General features: G+C 35.7%; 1 protein-coding gene across 16 annotated transcripts in view; it reads right to left on the bottom strand.

Moving 5' to 3' along the window:
- The window catches only part of RALGAPA1 (Ral GTPase activating protein catalytic subunit alpha 1), a 127,842-nt gene that overhangs the window by 19,573 nt on the left and 81,403 nt on the right, over nt 1-26,866 (bottom strand). For all 16 annotated transcript variants that reach the window (XM_068683319.1, XM_068683323.1, XM_068683320.1 and 13 more), the window contains 6 exons: nt 24,931-25,795; nt 23,321-23,392; nt 21,880-22,003; nt 21,030-21,185; nt 12,457-12,615; nt 11,103-11,230 (listed from right to left, as the gene is read on the bottom strand). In XM_068683319.1, coding sequence (XP_068539420.1) covers nt 11,103-11,230; nt 12,457-12,615; nt 21,030-21,185; nt 21,880-22,003; nt 23,321-23,392; nt 24,931-25,795 — 1,504 coding nt within the window. The remainder of the gene's footprint in view (nt 1-11,102; nt 11,231-12,456; nt 12,616-21,029; nt 21,186-21,879; nt 22,004-23,320; nt 23,393-24,930; nt 25,796-26,866) is intronic.

The raw sequence follows: 26,866 nt of genomic DNA, 5'->3' as shown, positions 1-26,866 counted from the left end.
TCAATTAAGAGACAGGCAGGACACCTGGTACTTCTTTATCTAAGTCCCACGGGCTGCCAGATGACTCAAAATCCATAACAGGTGCTAAGGCAGTGTGAGCGTAGCACCATTAACACAAGCTGGAATTGGATAAAATTTGGACTATGCTTAACCACTTAAAACACTCAATTATGAAACGAAAAATGTAACCACTTTGCACCAAGCGTCTTTAGAAAAGGCACTTAACAAAGATATGTAGAATTAAAGTGCAAGTGCAATGGGCTTAACAGAAATCTTTAGAATAAATATTCTCCTGAAGCATATAAAAACAGCTATAGAAAAAAAGTTATAATTTTAAGACTACCATAGCAAAATATTATGAGATTACACTTACTAAATGGAATGGATTCTAATTCTCATCATTTGCTCATGCAACAAAAATGACACCACTGATGTTCAGATTTCTAGCCATTTTAAAGCTAAGGGGAAAAATTCTGAATTAACAGTATTTACTGAATTCTTCTACTCTGTATAACCTGGAATTCATTTTATTTTAAGGCCTTAGGCAAATGAAAGCATCCTACAGAAGCATTTATTAAACAACAATGTTCAAGTGAGAAAACTAAAGGTAAAAGATATTGCCTCATACCCAAAAAGTCCTGTTGTGGATCTTTCTTTCATCACTTTTTCAGCTAACGTGACTGAACTAAGTAGTAAGCTTAGACACTGACAGAACACACCTCATGAGAGAAAAAATGAGTATCAGAAATTTTACAGTGGGCAATTACTTAAGACCTATCTGTATCTAAATGTGCAGTAATCAAATTAAGTTTCTATTTAATATTGTAATTATCAAGAACACAATATAGTGATTTTATTACCAGAGTAAGCAGTAACAAAGTACAGTAAACTCATTCAAGACAGTGTCATAGTATCTATGATAAGCAGCATATTGGCTTAAACTAATGCACTATATGCCTCTAGGGAATGACAGGCTCAGAGACTGGGTTTTAACATCAGAATCTATCCATTAATCTTGACTTAAATATAATCTACTCTGCGGTAAGAGGAAGAATGGGCATTCAATGAATTATCTGTTTGAAATATAGCAGGAGCAGATTAACACAAACATATAGAAGAAAGTCTCAGGCTCTCTACCATTTGTTGTGCACTTATTTTACGAAGCCTGAACCACATTTAACGTGAAAGACAGTAAGGTCAAATGACTAACAGTAAAGGAAGGAAGAATACCTCAAGACCGTAACAGATTACTCATTAAATTTACTGGTGGTGCTGCCAGAAGACTAATGACAGCATTTACAAATATCCCACTCGCGTATGTTTTAGTAACAGGCTAGAGAGGTGAAAGCAAAACAGCAACAGAACAGTGCTGCAGCCCTTATGCAGGCAGTATTTCCACTCCACCTTCCAGGGAGGATTTGTCTTACTAATGTCGCCCAGACAGGAATCAATGAAACTCTAAGGTGTGTCGTCTTAATTATTTTGCAGACCATTACAGCTACCCCTGCCTCATGACTTCCTTGGAACTGTGTTCCCTGAGGCAGCCAGAGCAGCTCCCAAACCTGCGACGTGGCAGTGGTATTGCAGGCAAGCAGCAGGAGAGGCAAAGATACAACCGGCCGAAGGGCTGAAGTTTATTAAGGATGCTGCACCAAACGTGCCAATGACAGGTGTTCAGCCATTTCAATCATCACTTCAGCCCACAAATAATATAGAACAGTATAGGGCAGAGGGAAGTGCTGCCTCACAAAAATGCCAGGTTTGGGGAGAGGGGCTTATGATACTCAGCATTGTATCACTTTAAAATCAAGAAATGAAGGTTGATGTGTGTAAAAATAGGGAAGCAAAACTGGCTCTTTGCTTCTAGTATTGGCTTGAATGCTGCATGTTTTCATACACTCAGAAGTTTAAATTTCTATCTTAAATACTATCTCTGATGATATAGATGTACTCACTGAGGAGGGAAACAGTTAAGAAAATGCCCTTCATAAAGACATCACCAGAAACTGCAAAATTACAGATATAAAATTATATTAATAATAAATATAATCCAGTAAAGAATACACACATAGACAAACCAATTTGCAGTCTCACACTATATAGTAACAAAGATAACTTCTCAAATGAGAAATTTTGTTGTTAATTCCAATCTGCATTTAAATAAACTTTAAACTACCTTTCCTTTTATACTTTAAGAGATTTTTTTTTTTAATTATTATTATTTTTAATCTTTACCCTGGGCTGCTAGAGTGCAGATACAAGATAAGCTAATTATAAGTCTCTTTGGATGGCACCAAAGTCTTCCATAATTTTCAGAACTAGGAGACAGGCATCTTTCATTCAAATGATGAAAACAAATATTTCCAGTTGCTCCCCTCTTCCTTTATTTTGAAGAGCAATTAGTAAAGCAGCCCCTTTTCTCCCTCCTCCCTAGTGCTGTCAAGCTGTTGAGAGCAGTTTGCAGCACTACAATGGTACTATTGTGAACAGGGTCTGGGCTTCCTTCCCACAGAGAGTTAAATGGGCAGTTCCTGCTGCCCATGATTGGTGTCCACTGAAACAATACTTAAGAGCCAGGTTTTATCAGTTCCACGCCAAAGAAGTGAAGCCAGGGAACCCAAGCCTTCATATCATGCTGAACCATATGCCAACCCGGCTGGCCCCAAAGGTTTATCACTAAGAATCAGGATCCATCGTGTCCCCTGTGAAATTTCACTTCACATACCTTCTGTGAAATGCATGGCTTTGCTGAAAACTGACCTTTTTCCACAATTGGCAAGAACAGATGGATGGTAACTATGGTTTGGCAAGCAGAAATTAAAAGATTTTCTAATAGCCTGCATTCTTCTATGTTTGGGAAGAGAAGCATTCAGAAGGAAACAGATATATCTATGACCCACAGATCTATTCAGGTGCAGTTAATCAGCAATTAAACTATTTTTTTCTAATGTCTTGTCCAGAAAGTATTTCGTGATTAATTTGATTGGCCAGGCTATGATTAGGACTCATGTTTCTCAGACCACCATATGGTAATTTCAATTACTGTAATACTAACTTTTAATCCTTGCTTCATGTTATTCAGTTTTTTTACTAAATATGTGGCACATACAAAATTAATTATATGCATACTCTCTTTTTTGGCTATAATTTTTAACTGAATATTGTTACATATTCCAGCTAGATATATTTGCATATTCACAGGTATTATATAAAACCCCTTTGTTCAATAACTGAAATACAGATTTGTAGGAGACTTGTAGGAGAACAAAGACAACCAATACGCTTGTTTCTATTCTCTCTCTCTCTTTTTTTTTTTTTTGTTTGTATCATTTTTAATTCTTCTGTTGGTACTGGAAAGCAGTCTTGATTACCATATGTAGAATGATGCAGAAACAGTTTGTCATTATCATCTGAAAGCATCTCTCTCATCTCACAAACACTAGTGTTTGTCAGTTTTGCTTGTTGCAAATAATATCCCACATTTCCCACCAATTTATGTCACACAATCAATACATATCAATGTTATATACTTAGCTCTTCTTATAAATACAGCTTTTAGTGTTTAGCATACAAAATTTCCAAGTTATTTGCAAGTCATTTATCTGTTATTAGGAGTTTATGACCAGAAAACAATTAAATCACCAAACAACGCTCTCTTTTGCAGCATAATAACAAGGCTTAAATAATTAAAACAACAACAACAACAAAAAACACCTTACTCTAAATCCTAGAAATGACAGGAAAAATTGTTTAATTTTCCCCTTTATTTACAGACTTCTGAGAATTATCAAAGAAATCTCTATGTATGAATTTTAACACCTTACAGGGGCAAGAGTCTTAACATTTTAACAATGGGCTTTTGTCATCCAAAATGTTTAATTAATTAATAAGGCTAAGTAGGTATTAACAAAAAACCTGTCATTTTGTGTTATGTACAGAGCAATCACTCTGCATATGATTGAACTGGTTTATAGTTTTCATTCCAGTTTAAGGACTCTCAGCCTTCTTTCCTCTGCACATTTTTGTTTAGAAGAGGGATATACAGACCTTTAAAGCACATTTTTTTGATGAAAGAGTGATCGCTCTACTAATGTTCAACTTACAACATACCAAAAATTTCCTACCTTCAAAAGATGCGGTAACAAAGAGGAACTTCCCTCCCTCAAGCAATCTGTGCTGACAGATCCCAATTCAGAAGTTCTAGTAGGCTGATAAAGCACTTCACTGCTTTTCATGGTAGCCCACTGACATTCTTTTATTCTAAATCATAATGCCACCTGAATAAGCCTACCCAGATTTTATACAGAAATCAGTAGACTTCCCTTCAGATGGGTAAAGTCAATAAATGAAAGAATGTAGATGTAGAAGAACCACTATTTTTTTTTCTGAACAATACAAAAAGATTTGAGCCCCATCCCAAACCATCTACACCAACACATGTGGCATCCCTGTCTATGGTAGTGGGGTTGGAACTAAATGTACTTTAAGGTCCCTTCCAACCCAAGCCACTGTATGATTCTATGCACAGCACACTAAGGTCTTTATAAGTGTAATTATTAGAAGAAAATTCTATTACTAGGGTGAAACAGTTTTGCCTGATTTGATATTTTGCTTTTTTACCACTTTCAAGAGAGTCTCATGCATTTCATTAGGGAAGAATAACTAATAAATAAAACTGTACTACTAATTCAAAACCAAATTATGATATCTGGTAATGACAACATTATTACCCTTAAATCCAAGTGTTTACACTATACCTCTTTAAGAGGTGCTCCTAGCATCCTAGCTAAGATCTGCAGACAGACCATACGAAGAGAGAGAGACAGAAGAGCTATTGGGGTAGAGAAGGCATGTTCTGTGGGATTAGAAGCAGGGAAATTACTGAAGAAAATATGTTTACCTGAAGAGATACAAATCCAGAACTGCTGTTAAAGAAAAGCATTGTGTGTACATTTTGCCAAAAAACCTCATGGACTATATACATGAAAATATATAACACTATAACACAGAAGCAGTGCTCTCAAGCTTTCCATTTTGAGTGTCTCCTAGTATTAAAAACACATTCTTCAAAAGAAAAGAAAAACAACAATAAAGAAAAGCAACTCAAATGATGTATATGTCTACATGAAAACGCAGGAAAAGCAGCAGCTTTGTATAACACACATCTGCAAGTATTTCTCCAAGCAGTTATTTGAAGTGTCTATATGACAAACACTAAGGTGAGAGTTTAAAAACCTATCACAAATGTTGGTTCAATCATTTGTCTCTAGTGGCTAAAATCAAAGGCATTTAAAGTGATGCTTTGGAATTATTCATTGCAAAACAATCCTGTTCTTTCAACAGGTAACTAATAAATGATGGCTGAGAACAGGCTTGCACTACCCCTGAGGTCCAATTGTTACTCAGAACACTGCCTACTTTTGCTCCCTGGTGTTGCATTTTAACTCTAATTGCATGATCAAGCCAATAAATTGGACTCAGGGGACAAAAAAACACTACAAAAGTACCTACCCTGACAAAACCAGAGGTTGCAAGAAAATGCACTTCAAACAGAAGTGAGGCAAGACGAGACAAGCGAAGGAGAGGTATCAAAGCTTGAAAGACAGTCATTAATACTGACAGATTACTGTAATTCTGGCTGTCAAGGTGATCGATTTAAGCAGCATATGCCAATCAATACTTGCCTCATTTACTGAGCAACATTAGATATATAGTTAGGTGAGATGTCCCTAAGACAGGATTCAAACTATACTTAACGAACATAAATAGCACAATTTATGCTTTGGAATCTTCACTGCTTTTTCATTTGGCCTTTTATTTTAATGGGGCAAATTTCAGTGTGATTTTATTATCCATACAGAAGTTACTTGATATGGTTCTATTACGTTCCATTGCCATCACATATACAATTCCTTTATGTAAGATATTTCGAAGTGCAGCAATTTTCAGTATAACATATTGAAGTGCTAATCTTGATTATGAATATTCATAAATGCAGTGGTTATTTAAGTACTGTTCATTTTGCTTTTTTCATTAGTGGTTTGCCATTCTGAGTACTTTAGCTATCCATGGTTTACAAGAAACCAAATCCTCCTGGTATTTCCTCTGGAATTTTTCTTACAACAGTCCCTTATTGTCCAAATATGCTTGTGACATCAAAGGAAAAAATACATTAACTAGATGTATTAGTTCAAGGAAGAAAAATCCATAAAGGTGATATAAAAAGCTATTACTGTCATTACATACCTATAACTAGTCACACACACACATGTATGTATGCATCTATATAGAGGCAGAACCTTCCTCTTATATTTAGGTCTTACAAGAGTGAGAGAAACTGTTACACTATTACTTGAAATTGAAACAGATGAACAGTCTATTAAAACAATCTGATATTTATAAATGCCAGGGAAATCTTCACTTTTTTTTTTTTTTTTTTTTTTTTTACTGTTGTAACAGGCATATAAGTAACTATATTATGAATTATTAAAAGAGTTGTCAGCAGAACTAGGATTAGGAAAGACTGAACATCATATTCTCTACCTTGTGATTCCTGCTTGAATTTGGAAAATAATTTCCATCACTAAACAATAAAGTAGATTTTAGAAATAACTCTATTTCCTCATGGAAGGAACAGCAGGGGTCATATGATGAATTCATCTGTGACTCTTATTTGAGCTCACAACAGGTAAGGCTAAAATGGTATGACTGAGGATGGGATAAATATTCACTGAAATCTTGAAATTTTCAATTATTTGTTGTAAAGCATATAGAATAATATCTAATGTAAAAAGTATATCAAGCATTATATTTATTATCTATTTCTTTTCACCTATGATGACAGAAGAAGCAATAACAGGAATTTTAAAAGCTTATTAAATGTCATATATCAAAACTGTATTGCCAGAAATACAGTGAAGTTTGCTGAGAGTCTTGGCACGTGGCATTTCAAAAAAATTGTAAGAATGAACATATTAGGAGAGCAATTATAACAGCATGTGTTATTTCTTTCACCAATACCAAAATTGATTAAGTGGTATTCTGAAAAATGAATTGATATATATTTAGGAAAGAGAAGGAATGCTCCTTAAGCACCTCTTATGCCTTTCCCATTTTAAACACATTTATCACTGGCGCAGTACAATTACATTCATTTTTTTCTTACACATGCTCATTCAAGTGATGCTAAGTAGGATGCTAAGTAGGATTCCTTGCTCTGTGTGCAGCTACCTATCAGGTAGCATCCTTTTTTTTGGGGGGGGGGAATATTAGATAAGAAATAAAGTATTATGGTGTCTGAAGTGCAGACAATTTGAAGTGCAAAGAATTTGCAATAATCGATAATGCTCCAAAAACTGTGTTCAGGAGATACACGTGTACAAAGGCAAATGGAATGACAAGCAACACATATATGAGGCAGAGAAGGGGGTACTGCTGCTTTGGTAGTGAGACAACAATAGTATTTTGTGTGTCATCTGCTACTGCATGCATATATGCCGCCTATTGGTGAAGGGGTACTGTTACATGAAAGCAAGACAACTGACAGTGGGGAGCTCCAGAATCCTTCAAGGGGAAACTAAAGCAAATTCCACAAGCCAACAGAGTAATGCCATCTAAAATGGCAATTTTCTCTTCAAGAAGCTACAGCAATGAAAATGGCAAGCATCAAATAAAAGCATGGTACCTGGCATGCCTGTCTGATGTCTGCTGATAAATACGGTACATTTTTAATCTTAAAATACTACAATACTGAAACATTATTTTAGTATTCCAAGCAAAGAATGCAAACAAAGCAGACGAAAGTTTTAACAATCATTAACAAAATCAAATCTTCAGTGTTTTGCTATCCAAGTTTGCTATCAGGAGTGTCAAAATAACATCAGAAAGAAGAAGGTGAATGACAGAGTATTTCAATCTCAGAAAGATACTTCAGACCATACAATACATTCTCAAAGTCGGAGCAGATTATAAAAGGGAGATGAGCAGAATTTTCTGTATCCATGCAACCATTATTATACTATTCACATGTACTACTCATTGCCACATCATGATTAACAGGCTAGCTCAATAAGGAAAAAGTTGCAATCAGGTTACATGAAGAGGACTGAATATCCCTGCTGATTACAAATGACAGCTGATTTTTTCAGTCAGGTCTGCATTTAGAAAAAGCACTAACTCAGGATGGATAAACCCTCTCCTTGGAAAGAAGAGGGCCAAACTCAGTGCCACTTTCTTCATGTTGCCATATGCTTTCAAATCAGCACACACCTACTTTAATCAAGAGTTTACCATGACCCATTTTAACCACAAAGACCTGCAACACAACACTGTAAATATTCCTCAAATATACAAAAGCACAGACCTGAATATCAACAACTCCCATGCAGACTGAAAAAATGTCAACCAAGTATTCCACAGCACCGTGAAAAGCTGTGCCTTGCAGGCACAGAGCCATCTGATACTGGCTTTCTAATTACCTATTTTGTTGGTCTACTACATTAGTAAAAGGAGAGCAAATACAGAAGAGTATGGCTTGAAATTTGTTCTTTATGTATTCAACAGAAGTCTTCAGTATTCCTGTTTTCTCCTGTTTCCTCAAGATCCACATTAAACTATATTTCCACTTAACCATCATCAAAGTTCCTAAAAAATTATCACTGCTCAAATGTATTAAAATATACTCAATAGATAAATAAAAACTAATTTCAAGCAGATCAGTTGAGAAGTCTTCCTCAATTATGGTCCTGGACGTGTGGGAGGCCTTGATTATCAGCTTCAGTTTTCTTAAGAATTGCTGCTTTTGGTGCACCTTCTGAAAAACAGCTTTTCTGTTCCTTTTTTTTCTGTTCCTTGTCTTCAGAGGTATTGTTTTCATTACTCTGTGCCCTCTCTTTATTTGCTCAAAAAGTCCTGTCTTCCACAATACACATTAAGTCTAGAGAGGTCTCCAGAAGTGCTATTTAACCACAGACCATAAAATACTTCTGTCCCTGCCTCCTTCATTCCACAACAAACTTAAAAGCTACTAGAGAAAGGCTTTTGTCATAGCTAAAATATGCCAGAGGAAAAGAGTGGGAGACACTAAAGACAATCCTCAACATCTTCAATTTCTTTCTACTGCAGCAACATTAACTGGATTCAATTTTCAAATATTCTTCAAATATTTTTAGACTATGTCCATGTTACAGCAAACTCCTACCAGTCTTTGCTGTTCTTATCTAAGGGACATTCTTTCTCAACCTCAAATCTGATGATGGGTTGAACACCAAGAGCAAGGACATGACTTTTTAATTGAGAGTTTTTTTTTTTTTTAAACACAGAGAACTTGGCCAAGCTTTGGAATGTATTTTATTTTATTTTTCTGTTCCCTACTGATGCAATTGACCCCACCATAGCCTAACTCAGGCCAGGGAAGTTAGATGTTTTTACTACTCTCTCTCTAAACAAACAGCTTTTAAAGAAGTCCTCACACCCCCATTTTAGTTTCTGAAGTACTATACAAAGCACTGAGCATAAGATACTCTAAGTCAGGTGGAAAAAGAATTCCACTGGCTACTTAATAGAGCCTTTAAAATCAGTGCTCAATCAACCAATGTTTCATAAGCTTACCAAGTGATGACATAAAACCTAACAACCAATACTAACAAATATTAAATATTCGTAATGCTTTTTGTAGTTATTATGATAACCATATTACAGGAGACATATCAACATTTTAATGTAAGCAACATTATTTCATCAATGACGTGGAGGGAATTGATGCATAGAGAAAGTACAGTTTAGAGAACTGAACTTTAAGTGAATATACAATAAACAGCTCTTAGGACCTGGCCAATTCCAAGACATCGAACTGGCAAGCTCTAACTGAGGAATTTATTACAACTTCCATATTCTATAAAGAAGCAAATCACAAGTTTGTGTTTTTTCCTACTAAAAGTTTGCTATTTCAAAGTAAATTGTTTTCCAATTGCTCATCACTATACATCAATATAATGCTATAAGCCATCACTTTTCATGGTATAATGATGATAATACATTTTAAATACTTTGATTAAGCCACTTGAGTAATGACAAAAAGATCGGACCTTTCTGAACATAAAAATACAATGAATCAACGTCATGTACAGAAATGGCACCAACGTCATTTAATGTGATCACATCAAATACCATTCATCACTCATCTGTAAATCCACTTCATCATATTTAAAGTGAGAACAAACATGAGTATTAACAGTCAGCCTTAAAAGAATGGAGTATTCTAGTAGCAATCTATCACACAACAAATACAAATATCTACAGCTTGGGTGGAAAGTAAGTACAGAATTTCTTTTGGATCAAAATTTAAACTTACCTTTGAATTTATGAAACCAAAAATAGTATTTTCTTGTTGATTTAAATAACATGTACATAACAGAATAGAACTCGATCTTAAGAAGGAGACACCTAAGCGATTGACTTACCTTATGTTTCTTAATTTCTGGTTCGTATTCTCTTGAGAGCAGCCCTTTCAAAATACCACAATTCAGTTCCAACAAAAAAAATGAGATAGTTTTCTGACATGTTTACAAAAGCACTAACTTCTTTTTGACAAAAAAAAAAATGCATTCTGAGCTGAACAACAACATTTATAGGACAAAAAAAGTAACTAATTTGAAGGAAAACAGCATTGGCATCCTTCTAGGATGCTAGATTGTTTTCTGGAAAATAAAACTAAGACATACTAATACTGGAAAAATACTTTATATTTAAGAAAAGAAAGATTAGTAACTCCATGATGTGGATGCTTTAGAAAGTCTACCCACAAAATGGTCATTAAAATAATTACTTAAGACAATGCGGTAAGAATTTATTCCGTGTTATAAAATACTAGAAGAACAACTTCTTAGTGCTGAATCTATTCTTTGCTTAATTAAAAGTAGTCTTTATCTGAATGCTGTCCTATGGGTTTAAGTTTCCTAAAGGCAATGACACCATAATACATTGAAACTATTTTCACTAAATTAATCTGACAAAAATAAAATATGACAGAAAACATGAAAATCATATTTGTAGAGCTGCAAGGGAATGTATATGCCTTGGGAACCACATGAGTGAAAGGATACAAGTTTTGGTATAATGGGATTAATGATTTCAATGCACGGCTTGCATTTATAGCTGTTGCGCGAACCATAATAGGAAGAATTTTTCCATTCACAATAGCACCATCAAAGAGTGGACCAAAAAATGGAACCTGAATAAAAAATTAAGAAATCCAGCATAAAGCAAGATCTAAGCTATAACAATTAGCAATCAACATTAACAATAGAGCACTCAAACATATAATTTTTTTCTCCTCATTGCTAGACAATCAGACCAGTTATTGTGCTCTATGACAGACCTTTTCTCTTGGGGAAATATACAGCCACATAACAGCTTGATATCTTTGGTAATAGATAACATAGTATTTGAAGAAAATTAAGCAACCATTTTAATACTATGTCTCATCAAAGATTATTTTCAACACTTGCTGCCAAAATCCTAAGAACAGTCATGCACATGATGTTTATGAGGTTGAAAGACTAGATGACAATATTGTAGGTAGTAGTAAGCAAGAGCAGCTTCCTTTTTCCTCTTTAACCTGCAAGCCCTTCCATAATACAACTCATTGTACCTAAATAGTACGGAAAATAATATACTTATTAATTAATATGTAAGTAATCCAGCAGTAACAAGACCATGTACTGGGCATCATTTCATTGCTATCATCAGAGAGAGATAGGCGAACCTCTATTTGTTATATCTCTTTTATTAATTTTTGTACTTCTGGAAAGAATTTTAAAATTTGAAATACAGAAATTCATGGCAAGTGACATCAGAAACAGAAATTATGTAGTATAAACATTTAGGACTATTTTTACTCAGTGAGTGTTCACTACCCTAAACCACTATTTTAAGAACAGAGCTAGCACAGACATTTAATGAAAGTCATTAGAAAGACTGTGTTCGCATTCTTTAGAGTTGAATGATCCCTGCTTTGCTGAATTAATCTCCAAATTCCTGCATGGAGTCCAGGAGAAGGTGAAAACTGGCTTTAAGAAGAAACGGGAATATGTCATAGATGGAGAAAACTGGAGCAGGCTATGATTCAATGCCCACAGTCACATATCAAATTTGACAAAGAAGATTTCAAAGTTTATCTTAGAATTTAAATAATTATGCAGAATATTCCAGCTTTGTTTGCAGTTTACAGTGTTAGCAGATTTACTTGATCAGATCTTTGCAGTTTCAAGTTGCTTGTTTTACCATGCACTGTTCTCACTGATTTCTTTCCTTTCCTCCTACCACTCCACTGCAATTCTCAATGTTAAAGACAGATCACCTTGAATCAATTTATTACACCAAATGCTCCCATTCAAAACAGAATTCAGTTCATTATAAACATATGAAGGAAATACACACAAACCTCCCCACTCTTACCTCAGGCTTTTTCATGATCTGGATACTGAACATATGGTTTTTCATGGGATAGATAACTATAAGAACATCACCAAATTCTGTTGGAATTATTCCTCTTCTATAATCCCGAGTATGCTCTGACCAGACAATGTGTACTTCATCGTTTCCTAAATGTCTTAGCTGAAAAATCAGAGATAAAAGCCTGTCAGTTTAAATATATCTTGTAGCCATACTGCTATACTAAACGCTCATATTTCAATAGGACAAACCCACTAAAAAGAAATAAAGAATGATGAATAAAGTAAACATATTACACTATAGTTCTCTTACATTTTCAGTCACAGGATTAGTTTGCAGTAGTGGTTTTTGCTACAGATTTTTATACATCAGTGCCAATGACTATTTAACAGATATGTCAATACAGACTACTAAAAGCTAAAATTTTGTTGATATTATCTCAAGAATGCTGAATGACTCAATCTGATTTGCTAAAATGCTTTCAAGATTGCCTTCATTCACAGGCAGTGAACTACTAATTTCTATATGAATTTTATAAGCATGTGGATGAACATATGCATAAAAGATACCTATCTAAGGAATCTTTTAACCTCGTCATTCTAGCCAAATTCCAAACTGTCCACCACAAACAAAAAGCCTTCTAAAGGAGATGAGATACTGCATTTGGCACATCCCTAGATGAAACAGAAACCTGTAACACCTTTGGAAAACTAACCAGCCACCTGTAAACAAAAACAGGTCTTGAAAAATTAATCCAAAAAACTTGCTCAGAATGGCTGAATGGGATACTGAAAATCAGTACTGCAGCCTCAGCTGTAATCACATAACCTGACTAAAGAACATACTGAATGCTTTGGAATTATCCACACTGAAGCCCACAAATGCTCTTACAGGTAAAACATTGCCATCCGAGAAAAAAAAAACACTGTTAACATCATGGAGAGAGGCTTTATGTACGCTGATCAAATACATTCAGATTATTAAAGATTAAGTTTCCTTCCACTAAAGGCCATTTGTGAAAATTCAAGCTGGAATCTCATTTTTTCCTCCTTGTGCATCACCAGATAGAGCTGACAATTTTCCTCACCCACAGTTTTCAGTTTGTTTGCACAGCTTTAGCCAACTCGAGTTTGTCAAACAATTGCATTGATGTTATTCAAAGGACAGCACTGTGAACTGCTGTTAACAGGTAACATGCAGATTCTAATCTGAGCACTTACAAGAAGTTATTTTGTATAAAAAGGCAACAATTTTCTGTATTCATTTTCAAAATACAACTGCACTTTAAATAAAAGCAAAACATATACACAGTCATCAGAGAAATTTCATTGCAAGTATCTGCTTGTTTATATTATGAAACCTCCTGGAATGCTGCTTTCGTCTTATCTGAAGGCTTATATTGGTTGTCAGCAGCAGCCTTTACAAAAACAAAACAAAGAAGGAAAAAAAAAAAAACAAAAAAAAAAGCCGCCTCTGCTCTTCTCTGCTGACTTTGAATTGTATCAGCCTGAAAACCTGCATAGCATTTCTGCAAGAAAAGGTTTTTCTTCAGCGTTGGACTGGGCAAAGGACAGATGGCATCAGTGCCCTGCATCTTGTGTGATGCTCAACAAGTCATTTGTGTTGCTTGGACCAGACCGTACATACATCTAATGTACAATGATTGCAGTTCCTTTGAAGTGAGCTATTCTTGCCTCTTTTGTAGATGGCTGAGTTATTTTGAACAACACTTAGGGATGCTCTTGTGCCAACTGTAAACCCAGACCCAGAGAAGAACTGGTTATAACAACATTCACTATGTTGAGTTTTATTTGACTACACTAGAACAAAACCAGGCAGCAACCTGAATGACTGATGTAAAACACAAACAGCAGCTGCAGAAACTCTGGATGACAGTCAACAGTGACGTATGTTGTGAAAAGACAACTAACTGTGGAACTGTTATGAGGGCCTAAGCTTCTTCTACCTTCCCAGGTGAAGTGACAGCCAAACTATTTGTTGAAATCTAACAATGACAGAAAGGCATGTGGAACTGATGGGTCCACATTTAGAAGCAAGTGAAAAGCTCAGGAAGGATTAGACCGCCTTATCAAAGGGGAAAGTAAGAGGCTCAGGTATGAAATCTCGAGGAATGCGAAAAGATTGTACAATATAGGATCCTATATTGAGACATGGTTGTCTGGCGCACCTCTATTGAACTGGCCGCCAAAAAGCAGAACACCCATCACTGCACTGTACCGCTCCTAGTAGAGCAATATTGAACTATTTACTAGAATTAGCTCTCCTTTACTTACCATCTTTGGACTCAAAGACAACATAACTCACACCATTAGATTTGAAACAAGGGACAGAGACAGTCTACTAGCCAAATAAATGGCCTTAAAATCCAAAACGTATGGAGAGTTTACATAGTACATCTTCTTGGCATCTCTGAGTTTCATTTATCAAAGGTTGCCCCTGTGTACCTCTTACTGATCTCTGCAGCTAACCAGCAGCTTAGGGACCTGGTTTAGTGGGTGACATTGATAGTAAGGTGATGGTTGGATCAGATGATCTTGGAGGTCTTTTCCAACCTTCGTGATTCTGTGATTCTAAGATGGAGCATCACTACTGGTGTATACTTTCAAATCAGACTGGCACAGATTTTGGAGTGTGATAAAAGTGCATTGTACAGTTATTTTACAGGAACTACTGACAAGGGGCATGTATTATTGGATGCCAAGTATACTGAAGCCCCATCAGTGATTTTTTTCTCCATTTCAAAATCTGCTTTATAGCCCATGGAGGTGTGAAGATACAGTCCAGGCTAAACTCACAAACTTCTTTTGAAGAAAAGGAAAATGAATTGGATTATTCCACTGAGTTCCAAGTCCTGTCAGGTGTGCTTCACCTCATGGTTACTACCAAGAGTGATTTGGCAAAGACTCAGTTTGAGGAAAGTGTTGAATGGCATCTCTGTGACATTTGGCAATGCACTGAGAGTCAAAGTCAGATGGTACAAGCAGGTGGCTGATGCTATAAACTGTATATGGTGGTTTGTAACGAGATGCATTGTACCCAAAATTGAAACTATGATCAATGACTTGTTTCCATCATAGGAGACAAAAGGTTGACAAGAGAATAGACAAGTATACAAGATCTGGTACAAGTTGCTGATTTTATCTTTATGTTTGGAGAAGAAATAAATGTTGGAGAAGTCATTCTGTTTGTTTTTCTACAGTAGATCAGAACAAGCTCTGATCCTAACATAGTGCTCCTTGTTGCTTCTTTCATGTCCTCACCGTGGTCAGCAAGCAACGCTTATAAGGAAGTTTGAATGCTGGTAACTCAACTGATCAAAACACTTGATTCATGGAAGAGATCCAATATCTGGAATTGTTTCAAAAACCTTTCCAAGGCCTGCTAGATTTTTGAATTAACTTTTTAGAAAGAAGAATTTCAGTTTTTCTTCTTCATTTTTCAGTTCCCTTTTGAAGGGCTCTGAAATTGAGCAGTGTTCCACTACAAAGCTCTCCTGCAAGCACAGCAAACATTAGGAGAATCCATCATTCACTGTAATTATTACACCACAGAAGAGTGAGAGTCTGACCTCTTTCAACTTTAATCTGGATTCTTTACATCTTTGCACTGAATTGGAAGCATCCCAGAACTCAGTGTCCTGGACACAAGTGGTACAAAGCTACTGAGTTACAACCATCTCTGTGCATTGACTGCTAAGAACACACAGCAACATGGTTTCCCAAGGAGTTGTGGTCCCGGTGTTACCTGACAGAATCAGATGTATTGTGTACAGCATATACAGGTACCAAGAGTGAAATCTATGCCACTGGTTATTCAAAACTCACCACTAATCCTGTAAAGCATTATTATCTTCAAACTCAACTCCTGACCTTGTCTCCCTAAATTTACACCTTTGTACGTGTATAAATTACAGTAAGCAAAATAGAGTGCAAGGATTTACTAGAGATTTAAGGCACAGCAATAATATAAATAATAAAAATCACTGAAGTAATGTTATACTTCAAGTAACTGGTAATACACTATAGCTGAAACACCTTTATATAAAATATATATAAAATACTAAATATTGTATAAACGCAGGTCTAGCTGTTCTCAAGAGTTTGTTATCAAAATATAAGGGAATACACAGAATAGAGATGGAAAAATACAAAAAATCTGTAAAAAGACAAGTGTTCTTAAAGGATCAAAGAGTCAAGCCCAAAGAAAGGAAGGTTCAACAAGCAATACAACAGTTTAGGATATAGTGGATAAATTTTAGCTTCATGTATGGAGAAGGAAAGGCTATATTGCAATAAATGTTGCAGAAAAAAGAACAGAGTCTTAAGCAGAAACTGAATGTAAGAATCCAGAAAAGTGGACCAAATTAAAGATGATTTCCAGTTATGGGCACAAGTGACAGGCACAATGGTCACGTTATCCATGGTGATCCAGAAAGGTGGCAATGAGAAAGAGATTAAGAGCCCTGTTTTACCAATTTTAAATCTGAGCTGACGGGAAGACAGCCTGAGGAGATGTCAGAGATGAACAGATTTTTTTAGGCTTGCTTTGAAACTCTACTCCATTAAAATAAATATATAAAAATGACCGACTGTGAGGTTACCTGAAATTTCAAATTTAACTCAAAATACTTTAAAATATTCTTACTCTATAGCCATCATCATGTGTCAGCTCTCCTAATACATTTATGTTAACTGAATACAAAAGAAACGTGAAATAAATATAACCAGGAGGGATGATCAAATCTAATTTTGATACATTAGTGTCATATGCTGTACATGTTACAATAGCAGCCAGACTTAATACTAAGCTGCAGGCTATACTGAAATTTCCAAATGGCAGATTGTTCTAAGTGATACCAAGCATAATTGAAGTAATAAACGATAGTAAAAGCAAAGCACACTGTCAGGAAGAATTTAAGTATTTACTTTTTAAAATTAAATGAGTTAGGTTTGGAAAGGCAAGACAAGTGAAATAATGCAGGGCTCAATTTACAGAAAATTCCTTTTATTTATCTGTTGCATTAACCCTTGAACTCTTGCCAAAATTACTGTAATTTCTAATACGCGCTTACCTAAAGGAGGGAGAAAAAAGGCTATTATATTTTCTTATAACAGCTAGCCCAAACTTTGTTTCTTCTTCAAAAATGAAAGTGTTCATGATAAAAAGAATAAAAGTAGCAGAAACATCTGAGGTATTAGCTCACTGCAGATAGTTTTGCCCGTTAAATGTAGGCAGCACTGCTGTCTACAGCATATGTACCCTCTGGTTGAATTTTTCACAAAACTTTATTTCAGTACCTATGGTGTGTTGATGACTTTTTTTTTTTTTTTTTTTAGCAATATGTGTACTTAATGATAACTCAAGAAATATTGTACTAATAATTTACATTTATAAATCTTCAATTTCCCAATACATGTTAATACCAGAATGAAAAAGCTAGCTGTTAATACTGAGAGTTATCGTTCTTTTAGGTGGTTAGGACAACCTCACAGATAACCTAGAATGATGTAATACACCCAAGGTCCAAGATGAGTTAGTACTCCAATTGTTAATAACATTACTATTATTTATTTACATGTCTTGTGTATAAGCTCATGTACAACACCTCCACTCGGTTATCTGTGTAAGGAAGGAGCAGCTAGACAGGTGATAAGCTATAGAGACAGATAGGAGCTTTTTCACTCTGTGAACTGAGTTTTCACAGTTTCATTTAATTCTGACATTTTCTTTGCAAGTTTGTTCTTGTCAGGCTACTGTTAATGCTTTTTACTCTAACTTTTAATTCTAGAGAAAAAGAAACTGGGTTATATTATCGACCTTAAATCTTTAATATAGTATTTACAAATTAAATACATTCTTTGGTTATGCTTAACTTTCAATGTTAAGTTCCTCTATACATCCAGAAGTTTTTGATTTGTTCTTCCTGTAATCATGTCCTTTCTTGCTCTTGTTCATGTCTTCAGTAACAAATGCTTCAGAGGCATCCAAGACACTTAGAAGTTTTATTTACTGCTCTTTAAGACTGATGGAAAATAAGTTTAAAATTGGGTTGGCCTCTGAAACAGCAGAATCTTGATTTTGCAGTGGCTGGACCGGCAGGAAGAAGTTTTGCTTTAATTTAATTTAATTTCCATTTATAAGATGAACCTATCATGCACCTCTAGGCACTTCTACAATATAAAAAACAGCAGCATTACTAAGCCAACAACTGCAAGTTTGCTTGTTTTTCTCTTTGAATGAAAGAAAGCACATGAAAGACCTGCAGAGAAACTCAAAACTCAAGTTTCTCTGAAGGTCATGAACAGTACATGCACTCAGAACAATTACACGTGTTAGCACACACATGGCACTCAGCTGACTTTGAGGTCCACACTACTGGGTGTGAGCTTGTGCTGGATAGCACCTCATAAAATGGTGCATCTCATAAAAACAGGTCTTTTTCTGATCTGTTCACAGACTAAGCAGCACAAGCAGTTCTACAAACAGTAAAAGAATTAAACCTGTTTTCCTATGGCCCTGACTTGCTGTTTTTTTACCCAAGGTGCAAACATGATGATTTTCTCTAATTTAGGATGACACTCATCGTATCTCTCTCTTGTGCTGGATCCTTGATGTCTAATGTTTTCCCATACAGTCTTTACCCGATGAGTAGGAAGGAGTCTCTCCTACTCCTTTATTTAGCCCATCTCTTCACTGAACACACAAGAAATTTCCAACATGTCTCTACTAAATTTGATTGAAATGTTTAAAAAAAATAAATTAGGGCAGGACATAAAGGCAGACTGACAAGCCTTTGTTCATTAGGAAACTGGGCTATAAATGAACAAAAAACACGTGCAGATGAAGAACGGGCAAGAAAGCCATGCAGAATAAAGTAGCTTGATTAAAGTTAAATGACCCATCAGCAGTGGGCTACAAATACAATCCCAATATTTTGATATGTACCCTTCTGACATATCCATACAGACCTCAAATATTCTTAATTACTGAAAAGTGAGATTGTGGGTGAAAGAAGAGAGAAACAGGCCTGGGGCAAATTGGAGTTGTTAAAAAAAGTCCAGCTGACACCACTTTCACAAGTGAAATCACAGGAGGCATGGAGCAGCACTGAACCTTGTCTGGCAGAACAGCTCTATTTAGATTCTGAGTGCTCCTGGAAACAGACATGAGATCTTTCCTGCATGTTCTGCTGAAGCCTACAGCATTTGCAAATTATTTAAGAAAAAATAATTAATTTTCATTATGACCTATCTTTCCCCCTGTCAACACTTTTTAATGCTCTAATTCAAACATTATATGCAAGGACTGTAAGCTTAATTACAAGCTTATAAATTATAAAAAGCATAATTATAAAATCAATTTTCTGTTTAAAAAATTCAGAAGCCAGTCAACTTAGCAGTATATATTGTAGCAATGTATATATATTATGTTCTACACTAGAACAATAGCAACAATCTTGTTCAAAAATTAATTATATTTTCTAATAAACCAATTTTATAAATCATTTAATAACCTGAGTATTACTCTGGCTATACTTCATAGAATAAAGAACAGGAAGGGCCCAGCACCATAGGCATACAAGAAAAAATATTTTTAATTAAAAAAATAATAATCTGAGATGCGACAGCAAGATGTTAGAATTCATAGTCAGTCTATAATAATAACAATAACAACAATAATATTTTTTCTTCAAGTTGAACGCAAAGAACAAAAAAGTCATTAATAATTGAAGTTTGCCAGAGGCATGGCTATTTCTCTCTTTACTAACTGTCTACTGTCTAATTTAATTACAAGTATTAAACTCCATGCTGAGGTCAACCAGCTTCAGTTCCTCCAATATTACACTTCAACCAGTGCTCATTAACGTGTCTACTGAATGGATTAGCACATCTGAAGATGTATGTACCTAGAACAGGGGACAGTCTAATGACAGCCAATTGTTCATTTATAATAGGACGCATGTTGGAGGCCGTAACTTATTATCACTAATGTGGAATTTATTAAATTCTAAAGAAAAAATACCAATACAGAAAACCATTCTTTTCTTAATGTGGCTATAAGAGATCTTATCACTGTTGAACACTTGTGCCCGTTCTGAAACAAAACACCTTATATAAACACTGTCAAATTATTAATATTTTAAACTTTTTAAAAGGAAAAATTAGGTTAATAGACAGCATGTGACTCTTCAGTGAATAAAAAGTCACCTTAGAAAGTACTCATCATATATTTATTAATTGGCATAGTCTCAAATCTAAAATATCATTCAGATGTACTGCTTTTTCTCCTACACAATTACCTCCCCTCATTTTTCACACTATTCATGTGATCCCACCAACGTTTGCAATGATGACAAAATACACCCCTATGGCAAAATTAAGGATTGACAGAGAATAATTTATACGGCTTAACCTCCTTCAGTAAAATGCCACCTAGTAGCAAGTAAAGGTATTATGTTTTATGATTTTTTTAGAGAAAGTTACTGGATTTTCTTTTTAGAATGACTCTTATGGGGTTTATTCCCCAAAGAAAACCTGTTAATCATAAAAACCTACCTTTTTTGTTAGAGAGTCATCTGAATCAGAAGGCATTCTTGTTGACACATGAAACATTACTTCTACTGTCGAGGTAGCAAAATATGGAGTGGTCAATCCAGTGCTTTTGTTTTTTTGCAGTCCTCCCATAAAGCCACAATGGTTTGTGAGATTCACCTACAAGTAAAGTCCAGGAGACATTAGGGAAAAAAAATCAAGTGATAAATACATTCTTTACACACTTTTTAATTTTTTTTTTTCAATGGAATTTTAAAAATTGAAGGTCACTTTTCATAACACTGTCAGTACAGTTATGTTTATCTAGCAGTGTTCAGACTCACTGACTAGACTGGAAATCAGCTGCAGTGCAGTGGCATTCTATATTCCATGATCACCACAGATGTTGCTGGGAAGATGACGTTGGAAAAAGGTAAGGGATGTGTAAATGAGTATCTATTTCATTACTCCCTGACCTATTGGCAGTAGTGAATCTCACATGCTTTTTGACTTTATAAAAATTCTGTGATACTACATCAGCTCTCACCTGAGCTCTGAAGAAACCCTGCACGAGAGGCATCACAGGCCCACAGGGCAATCAAGATGCCTGCTAATCAGTCCATGAAAGACAAGTACAGGACTGCATATTACTGAATAATCTCTGCCTGCTTTAACTTTCCTAAATTGAAAGAGCTTAGAAATATATAGCTAGTATTGTAATAAAATTAAAACCAGAATTCTTTTCTTTACACTGCTAGCAAAAGTCTATTTCAGTACTTGTAAGTAATGTTAAAGAAACAACAAATTGTAAGATCTAGAAGGATTTATAATTTTCTCTATAAACAAACTTAAGATAAAACTTTTGAATAAATACCTCCCAGCCAAGACCAGCTACAAAATCCTCATAGGCTTGACTTCCCCCAGTATTAGTAAGAATGGAGTGTTTATCTTCTTGTCCTTCAGCAACATAAAACACTGCAATCTTGTGGGTCTCTCGGCTGTAAAACACAGGATGGTCAGTCACTGCGTGACAGTGCCTTTGCTAATATGAAACCAAAATATGCAAACAGTACACACAGAACATGACTTGTATAACTTCAAAAAAGACAGCAGAAGCAACATACAACTTCTTTGAACATCTTCTCTATTTCCATGTACCCATTCTGTCATTTCTAGTCTGATCTCTAAAGCCTAAAGTTTGGCAATATGTCTACAGCATTTACCCCCTTCATCACTTCTAAGATGTGATGGTGCTGGCACTACCAATTGCTAACAGAATAGCTGGGGTTTTGACATGAACAAAACCTGTAATGCAGGCATTTACATCGCACTGCCCATTAACAACAAAGCTTTGTGAATGCTGTTGCAAATGCATCTTAAGCAGATGAATTATTTTTAAGTACTACAACGTCTCTTGTTCACAGCTTGCAGTTAGACATTGGAGCAACTGAAGGTAGTTTCACACACTTTGCTCGTTGATTACTCAACTGTGATAGATTATCCAAAATCAGTCCAAGCAGTAACTACCAATTTCCCAGGGTATGCTTTGAATGCATTCAGTACTGTCCCTGAAGCAAAGCAATTCCCACAACCCTTCTACCTGTAAAATTTTCACAGTCCATGTTAAGTGAGTTCCCATCTTGCCTAACTGCTGAAATTAATTGCAGTGCCACAAGGGCAGAAAGATAACATTTCCTTCTAATATCCATCCCTGAATGCCCTCATCAGTGTATTGAGAAAGCCCTCAGAGGCTAGTTTGGTGGCTCATTTGCAAAGAACTCATCAAACTAAAAGTCTGTTTTATACACTAAACTACCATCATTTGGCTTGAGAGACTGGATTTTCCTGGATATAGTCTAAAGCCTCCACTGGATGTTATTTAAACATATACAGAAATAATTCAAACTTGTTAATTCAGTGCTACATCTCCACTTATAATTCCACAACTTCAAATACTAAGAGCACTGGAAAACAGCTGAACAAGTAACTGAAGCTAAAAAGATGGAGACTTACTTATCTATGTTTTAAATATTTTTAAAGTTATTTTAAAATTAAAATAATCCCATGTTACATATACAGATTTTCATAATTTTAAGTTACTTTGAAATTTGCTCTATTTCATGACATTCTACCTGCAGAATTTCACTCTACAAGTAACAATAATGCAACTTCAATGTAACAATGATAACTACAGTATAAATGAATAATTTACATTTTTTTTTAAATCAGTTCAATTCTCTCATCTATGCAAATTAGTGCCATTTAAGTATAAAACATAAAACAAATAAGGTAGGGTAGCCATTAGAAGAATTTACCATTGTCTTGAATCCAAATTTCTGAGTTCTCGAAGTAACTTCTCATTTTTCTTCAAGAGATGAAAGCTCCTTCTAAATAGAGAAATTTGTAATTTTTTTTATTACCTGTTCACCTGGAACACCAGAACAGTACATGAACTGTACAAAACATTTCCAGGTCCAAGCAAGAACAAATGCTTTTGCTTTTTCAACAGTCCTTTCTTACATAAAATGATTAAAGTATCTTTTTAAAAAAATATGTACAAGCCATTTTTAACTCCAGGAAATCTTCTATATCCATTATAACCCTGAAAACAACCTTTATTTCTTTCCACTTGGCTTCTGTCCACCTACCAGATCAAGCTGCAATCTCCTCCCTACGGAAGAAGGGACAGAATTGTCTTTGATGCATATATAAACTGTAAACTTTACTAGGCCAAAATATTACATTTTAGTGACAACAGACGCTCCTGTAATCTACTGTTCTAGGGAGTTAGTGCATTAAACACTGAGCTGCTGCTCTTCTGAATTGCTGAAGAAAACAGAGCACAACTCAGTAGTCGCCCAGCCAGCTGTAGCTATTTAAAGGAAAAAAACACAAAACAATATGTTACAGCCAGAAAGGCACGTCTCATTTTTAACGAAATTGCACTTAAGATGTTTCCCATAACACACAGTGGAATTAATTTAAGAGCAGTAGCGCTATTCAAAAACAGACTGCCTTGAGGAACTAAAGGCCCAAAACATCAACATTTTTGAAGTAAAAAAAAAAAATTGATTCCAGTGGTATCTCAGTGACACGGGCTATTCTTCTAAAAATACCCATTTTCCTTCATAGTAAGAACATTTTTCAGTATCTCTAATATAAAATGTGACAGATATGGCAAAATAAATTTTCAGAATGACCCTTAAATTCTAGAATGCTAATATTTGTACACATCCACATGAACGTGCACATACATCTAAATACACCTAAACACAAGTAATAACAATAATGTAAACAGAGATATTTACTTTCATAACTGAACGTGGCTTGTCTCCTGTTGTTCTAAACAATTCACAAACATTGCCAATGTCGAAATAAATAGTAGGGGACACGTCTTTTTAGTTAGCTAACAAGGAGGCAATGCTTTGAGGCTGCATGCAAGCATGCTCTTAGCAGGCAAAGCAGCAGGAAACTGTCCAGCAACACAATAGCTGAGAATATGACACTTTCAGAGTCTCATTCTGGCATAGAAATGTAATGATTTTTGCACAAATGTACAAGGAAAGCAACGGAAGCAAAAAGATGTCTTGTCTACCTATGCTAGTACCCCTTGGTACAGCTGGTGAAAGGATTATTAGAAAAAATATCACTCCTCCAATTCTCCTTCCAACACTATGAACATAAATAGCAATAAAGGCAACAGGCTTCTCTTTTCTGTCTCTACAAATGACAGGCTGAAATGCAGAAGAAAACTGCCATTTTCTCCTTAGTTGCACAACCCCTCTCTGCTTTTGTTGGCTGCCCAGGAGTATTTTTGGCTTGACCCATTCTATGAATAACCATTATTACACAGTAAGAGTACCACAATTCCTTTAAAAAAAAAAAAAAAAGTTCTTAAACACCAAGTCCTGTCTTTTCATTTTACCTTTTATCCCAAGAATTCATTCCCAATATACTGAGAAGTAGCCTGCAGTAGTAAAATGCTGACTGGGGCTTTTGTGAGGTTGGCTCGTCCTGCTCCATAGCCCTCATATTTAAATCATTGAAATGTTTTTCAACAAACTCTTTCTCTTCTGTGTGCTGTTTCAGAATTGCATTGATGACATCATTCTCCTGCTTCTCTGAGATGCAGACTGGCTGAGGAGCAGGAATGTTGAGTGAGACACCAGTTCTCTGTAAGCACTCAGGGCTTGTAACACCTAAATACTGCAAGAGCTCATCAAGGGCATCTTCTTCATCCCTAATTGTATCCCATGTCGGTACAGTGTCTCTAAATTTCCTTTTTACTTGGAGTGTAATTCCATCCCTTGAAGATATATCCTCCACGTGTTCAAAAGATGAAAGAGCATCTTCTGTTTTGTCTTGTTGAGACAGTGAAAGTGCAAAAGACGTCTGTTGTGATGATGCACATAAAGATGATGGTCCATACAAAATGGCCGAATCCCACGAGTATTTGCCAGACAGGTCACGCACTATAATTCTGACATTTGAATTTGCAGATGCAAGTCCAGCAGATAGTCCTCCGCCAGGCATGTCGTCTTCCGCTTGGATTTGTATGCAAGACACCAAGGAAGTGTTGTTTAACACAAAGAACTGAAGGTTTGGGTTCTCAAAAAGTTCGGGAGAAAGTTCAGGACTTTCACTGTATGGATTGTCATTGTTTTCACACACTTGGCTAGTTAGCATAGCAGGACCTCCACTCATAGGATAGTGGCCTAAGTGGTTCACTAGATGTGTTATCACAGTACGAGCAGCAACAGAAATTAATCCTTGTTGCATGTGGGTTTTCACTGTGAAAGGAAGAACACAGGTTTTAAAGTAAGAGTTCAGAAAACAACACTGAGATTTACTTATTTCTTTTGGTCTCTTCTTCCTCAGGAGATTTAAACAGAGGATAAGCACCATGAGCTTAGCATACAGCCAATGCAGTAATGGAAAATACACATTTTGACAAACACTGGTTTCATACATAAACAGCATGAAAAATCTCAATATAGCAAAAGAAGCATCTTAATTATTTTACAGGTTCCTTACCATACCTTGATAATCAGCGTGGTTTCTCTAAAACACACAATAGCAATTCTTATTCTAGTGAAAATAGATCTTAAATTGCTGATGAGCTAAAGATCATAATTATGTTGTAAGAAGACCATTCCCAACTGCAATGGATTTTTGTATTTATACACATCATTACATTGTGAAAAACAAAGGAACATAGATGCACAAAACCTCTAATCCATCTTAATTTCCCAGGGGAGCATATAGCTGCGGGTTAGGTTGAGAATAACACTGGATGATTTTAAAGTACTAAATCAAAGACCAGGCTGTCTATACTGAACAAAAGCTAACATTAGCAAAATAATAAATAAATATATTGCACGCACAAGCCTAACTGCATTTAAAAAAGTTTCAAGCTGGAAAAACTTGGAGAGAGAAAGAGAAGCAAATTGTACCCGTCTTATACGAAATTCATGCTGTGAAACCTAACAATATTTCAATATAGCTTTGTGTTGTGGTTTAACCCAGCAGGCAGTAAAGTACCCCACAACCATTCACTCCCTTCCTCACCCCACAGTGGGATGGAGGAGAAAATCTGAAAAAGAGGGTAAAAACTCAGGGGTTGAGATCAAAACAGTTTGATAAGACAGAAAAGGAAATGATACTACTAATAATAATGATAATGATAAAAGAATATACAAAGCAAGCGATGCACAATGCAGTTGCTCACCACCAGCCAATCCCCTAAGAGCAGCAGCACCCCCGGCCAACTCCCCCAGTTTTATTGCTCAGCACGAGGCCGTAAGGTATGGGACATCCCTGTTGTCAGTCTGTGTCAGCTGTCCTGGCTCTGTCCCCTCCCA

This window comes from Anas acuta, chromosome 5 (assembly GCF_963932015.1).
Source record: "Anas acuta chromosome 5, bAnaAcu1.1, whole genome shotgun sequence".
NCBI lineage: Eukaryota > Metazoa > Chordata > Aves > Anseriformes > Anatidae > Anas > Anas acuta.
Note: the sequence above shows the minus strand (reverse complement) of the source record. Positions and strands in the feature narration are given on the sequence as shown.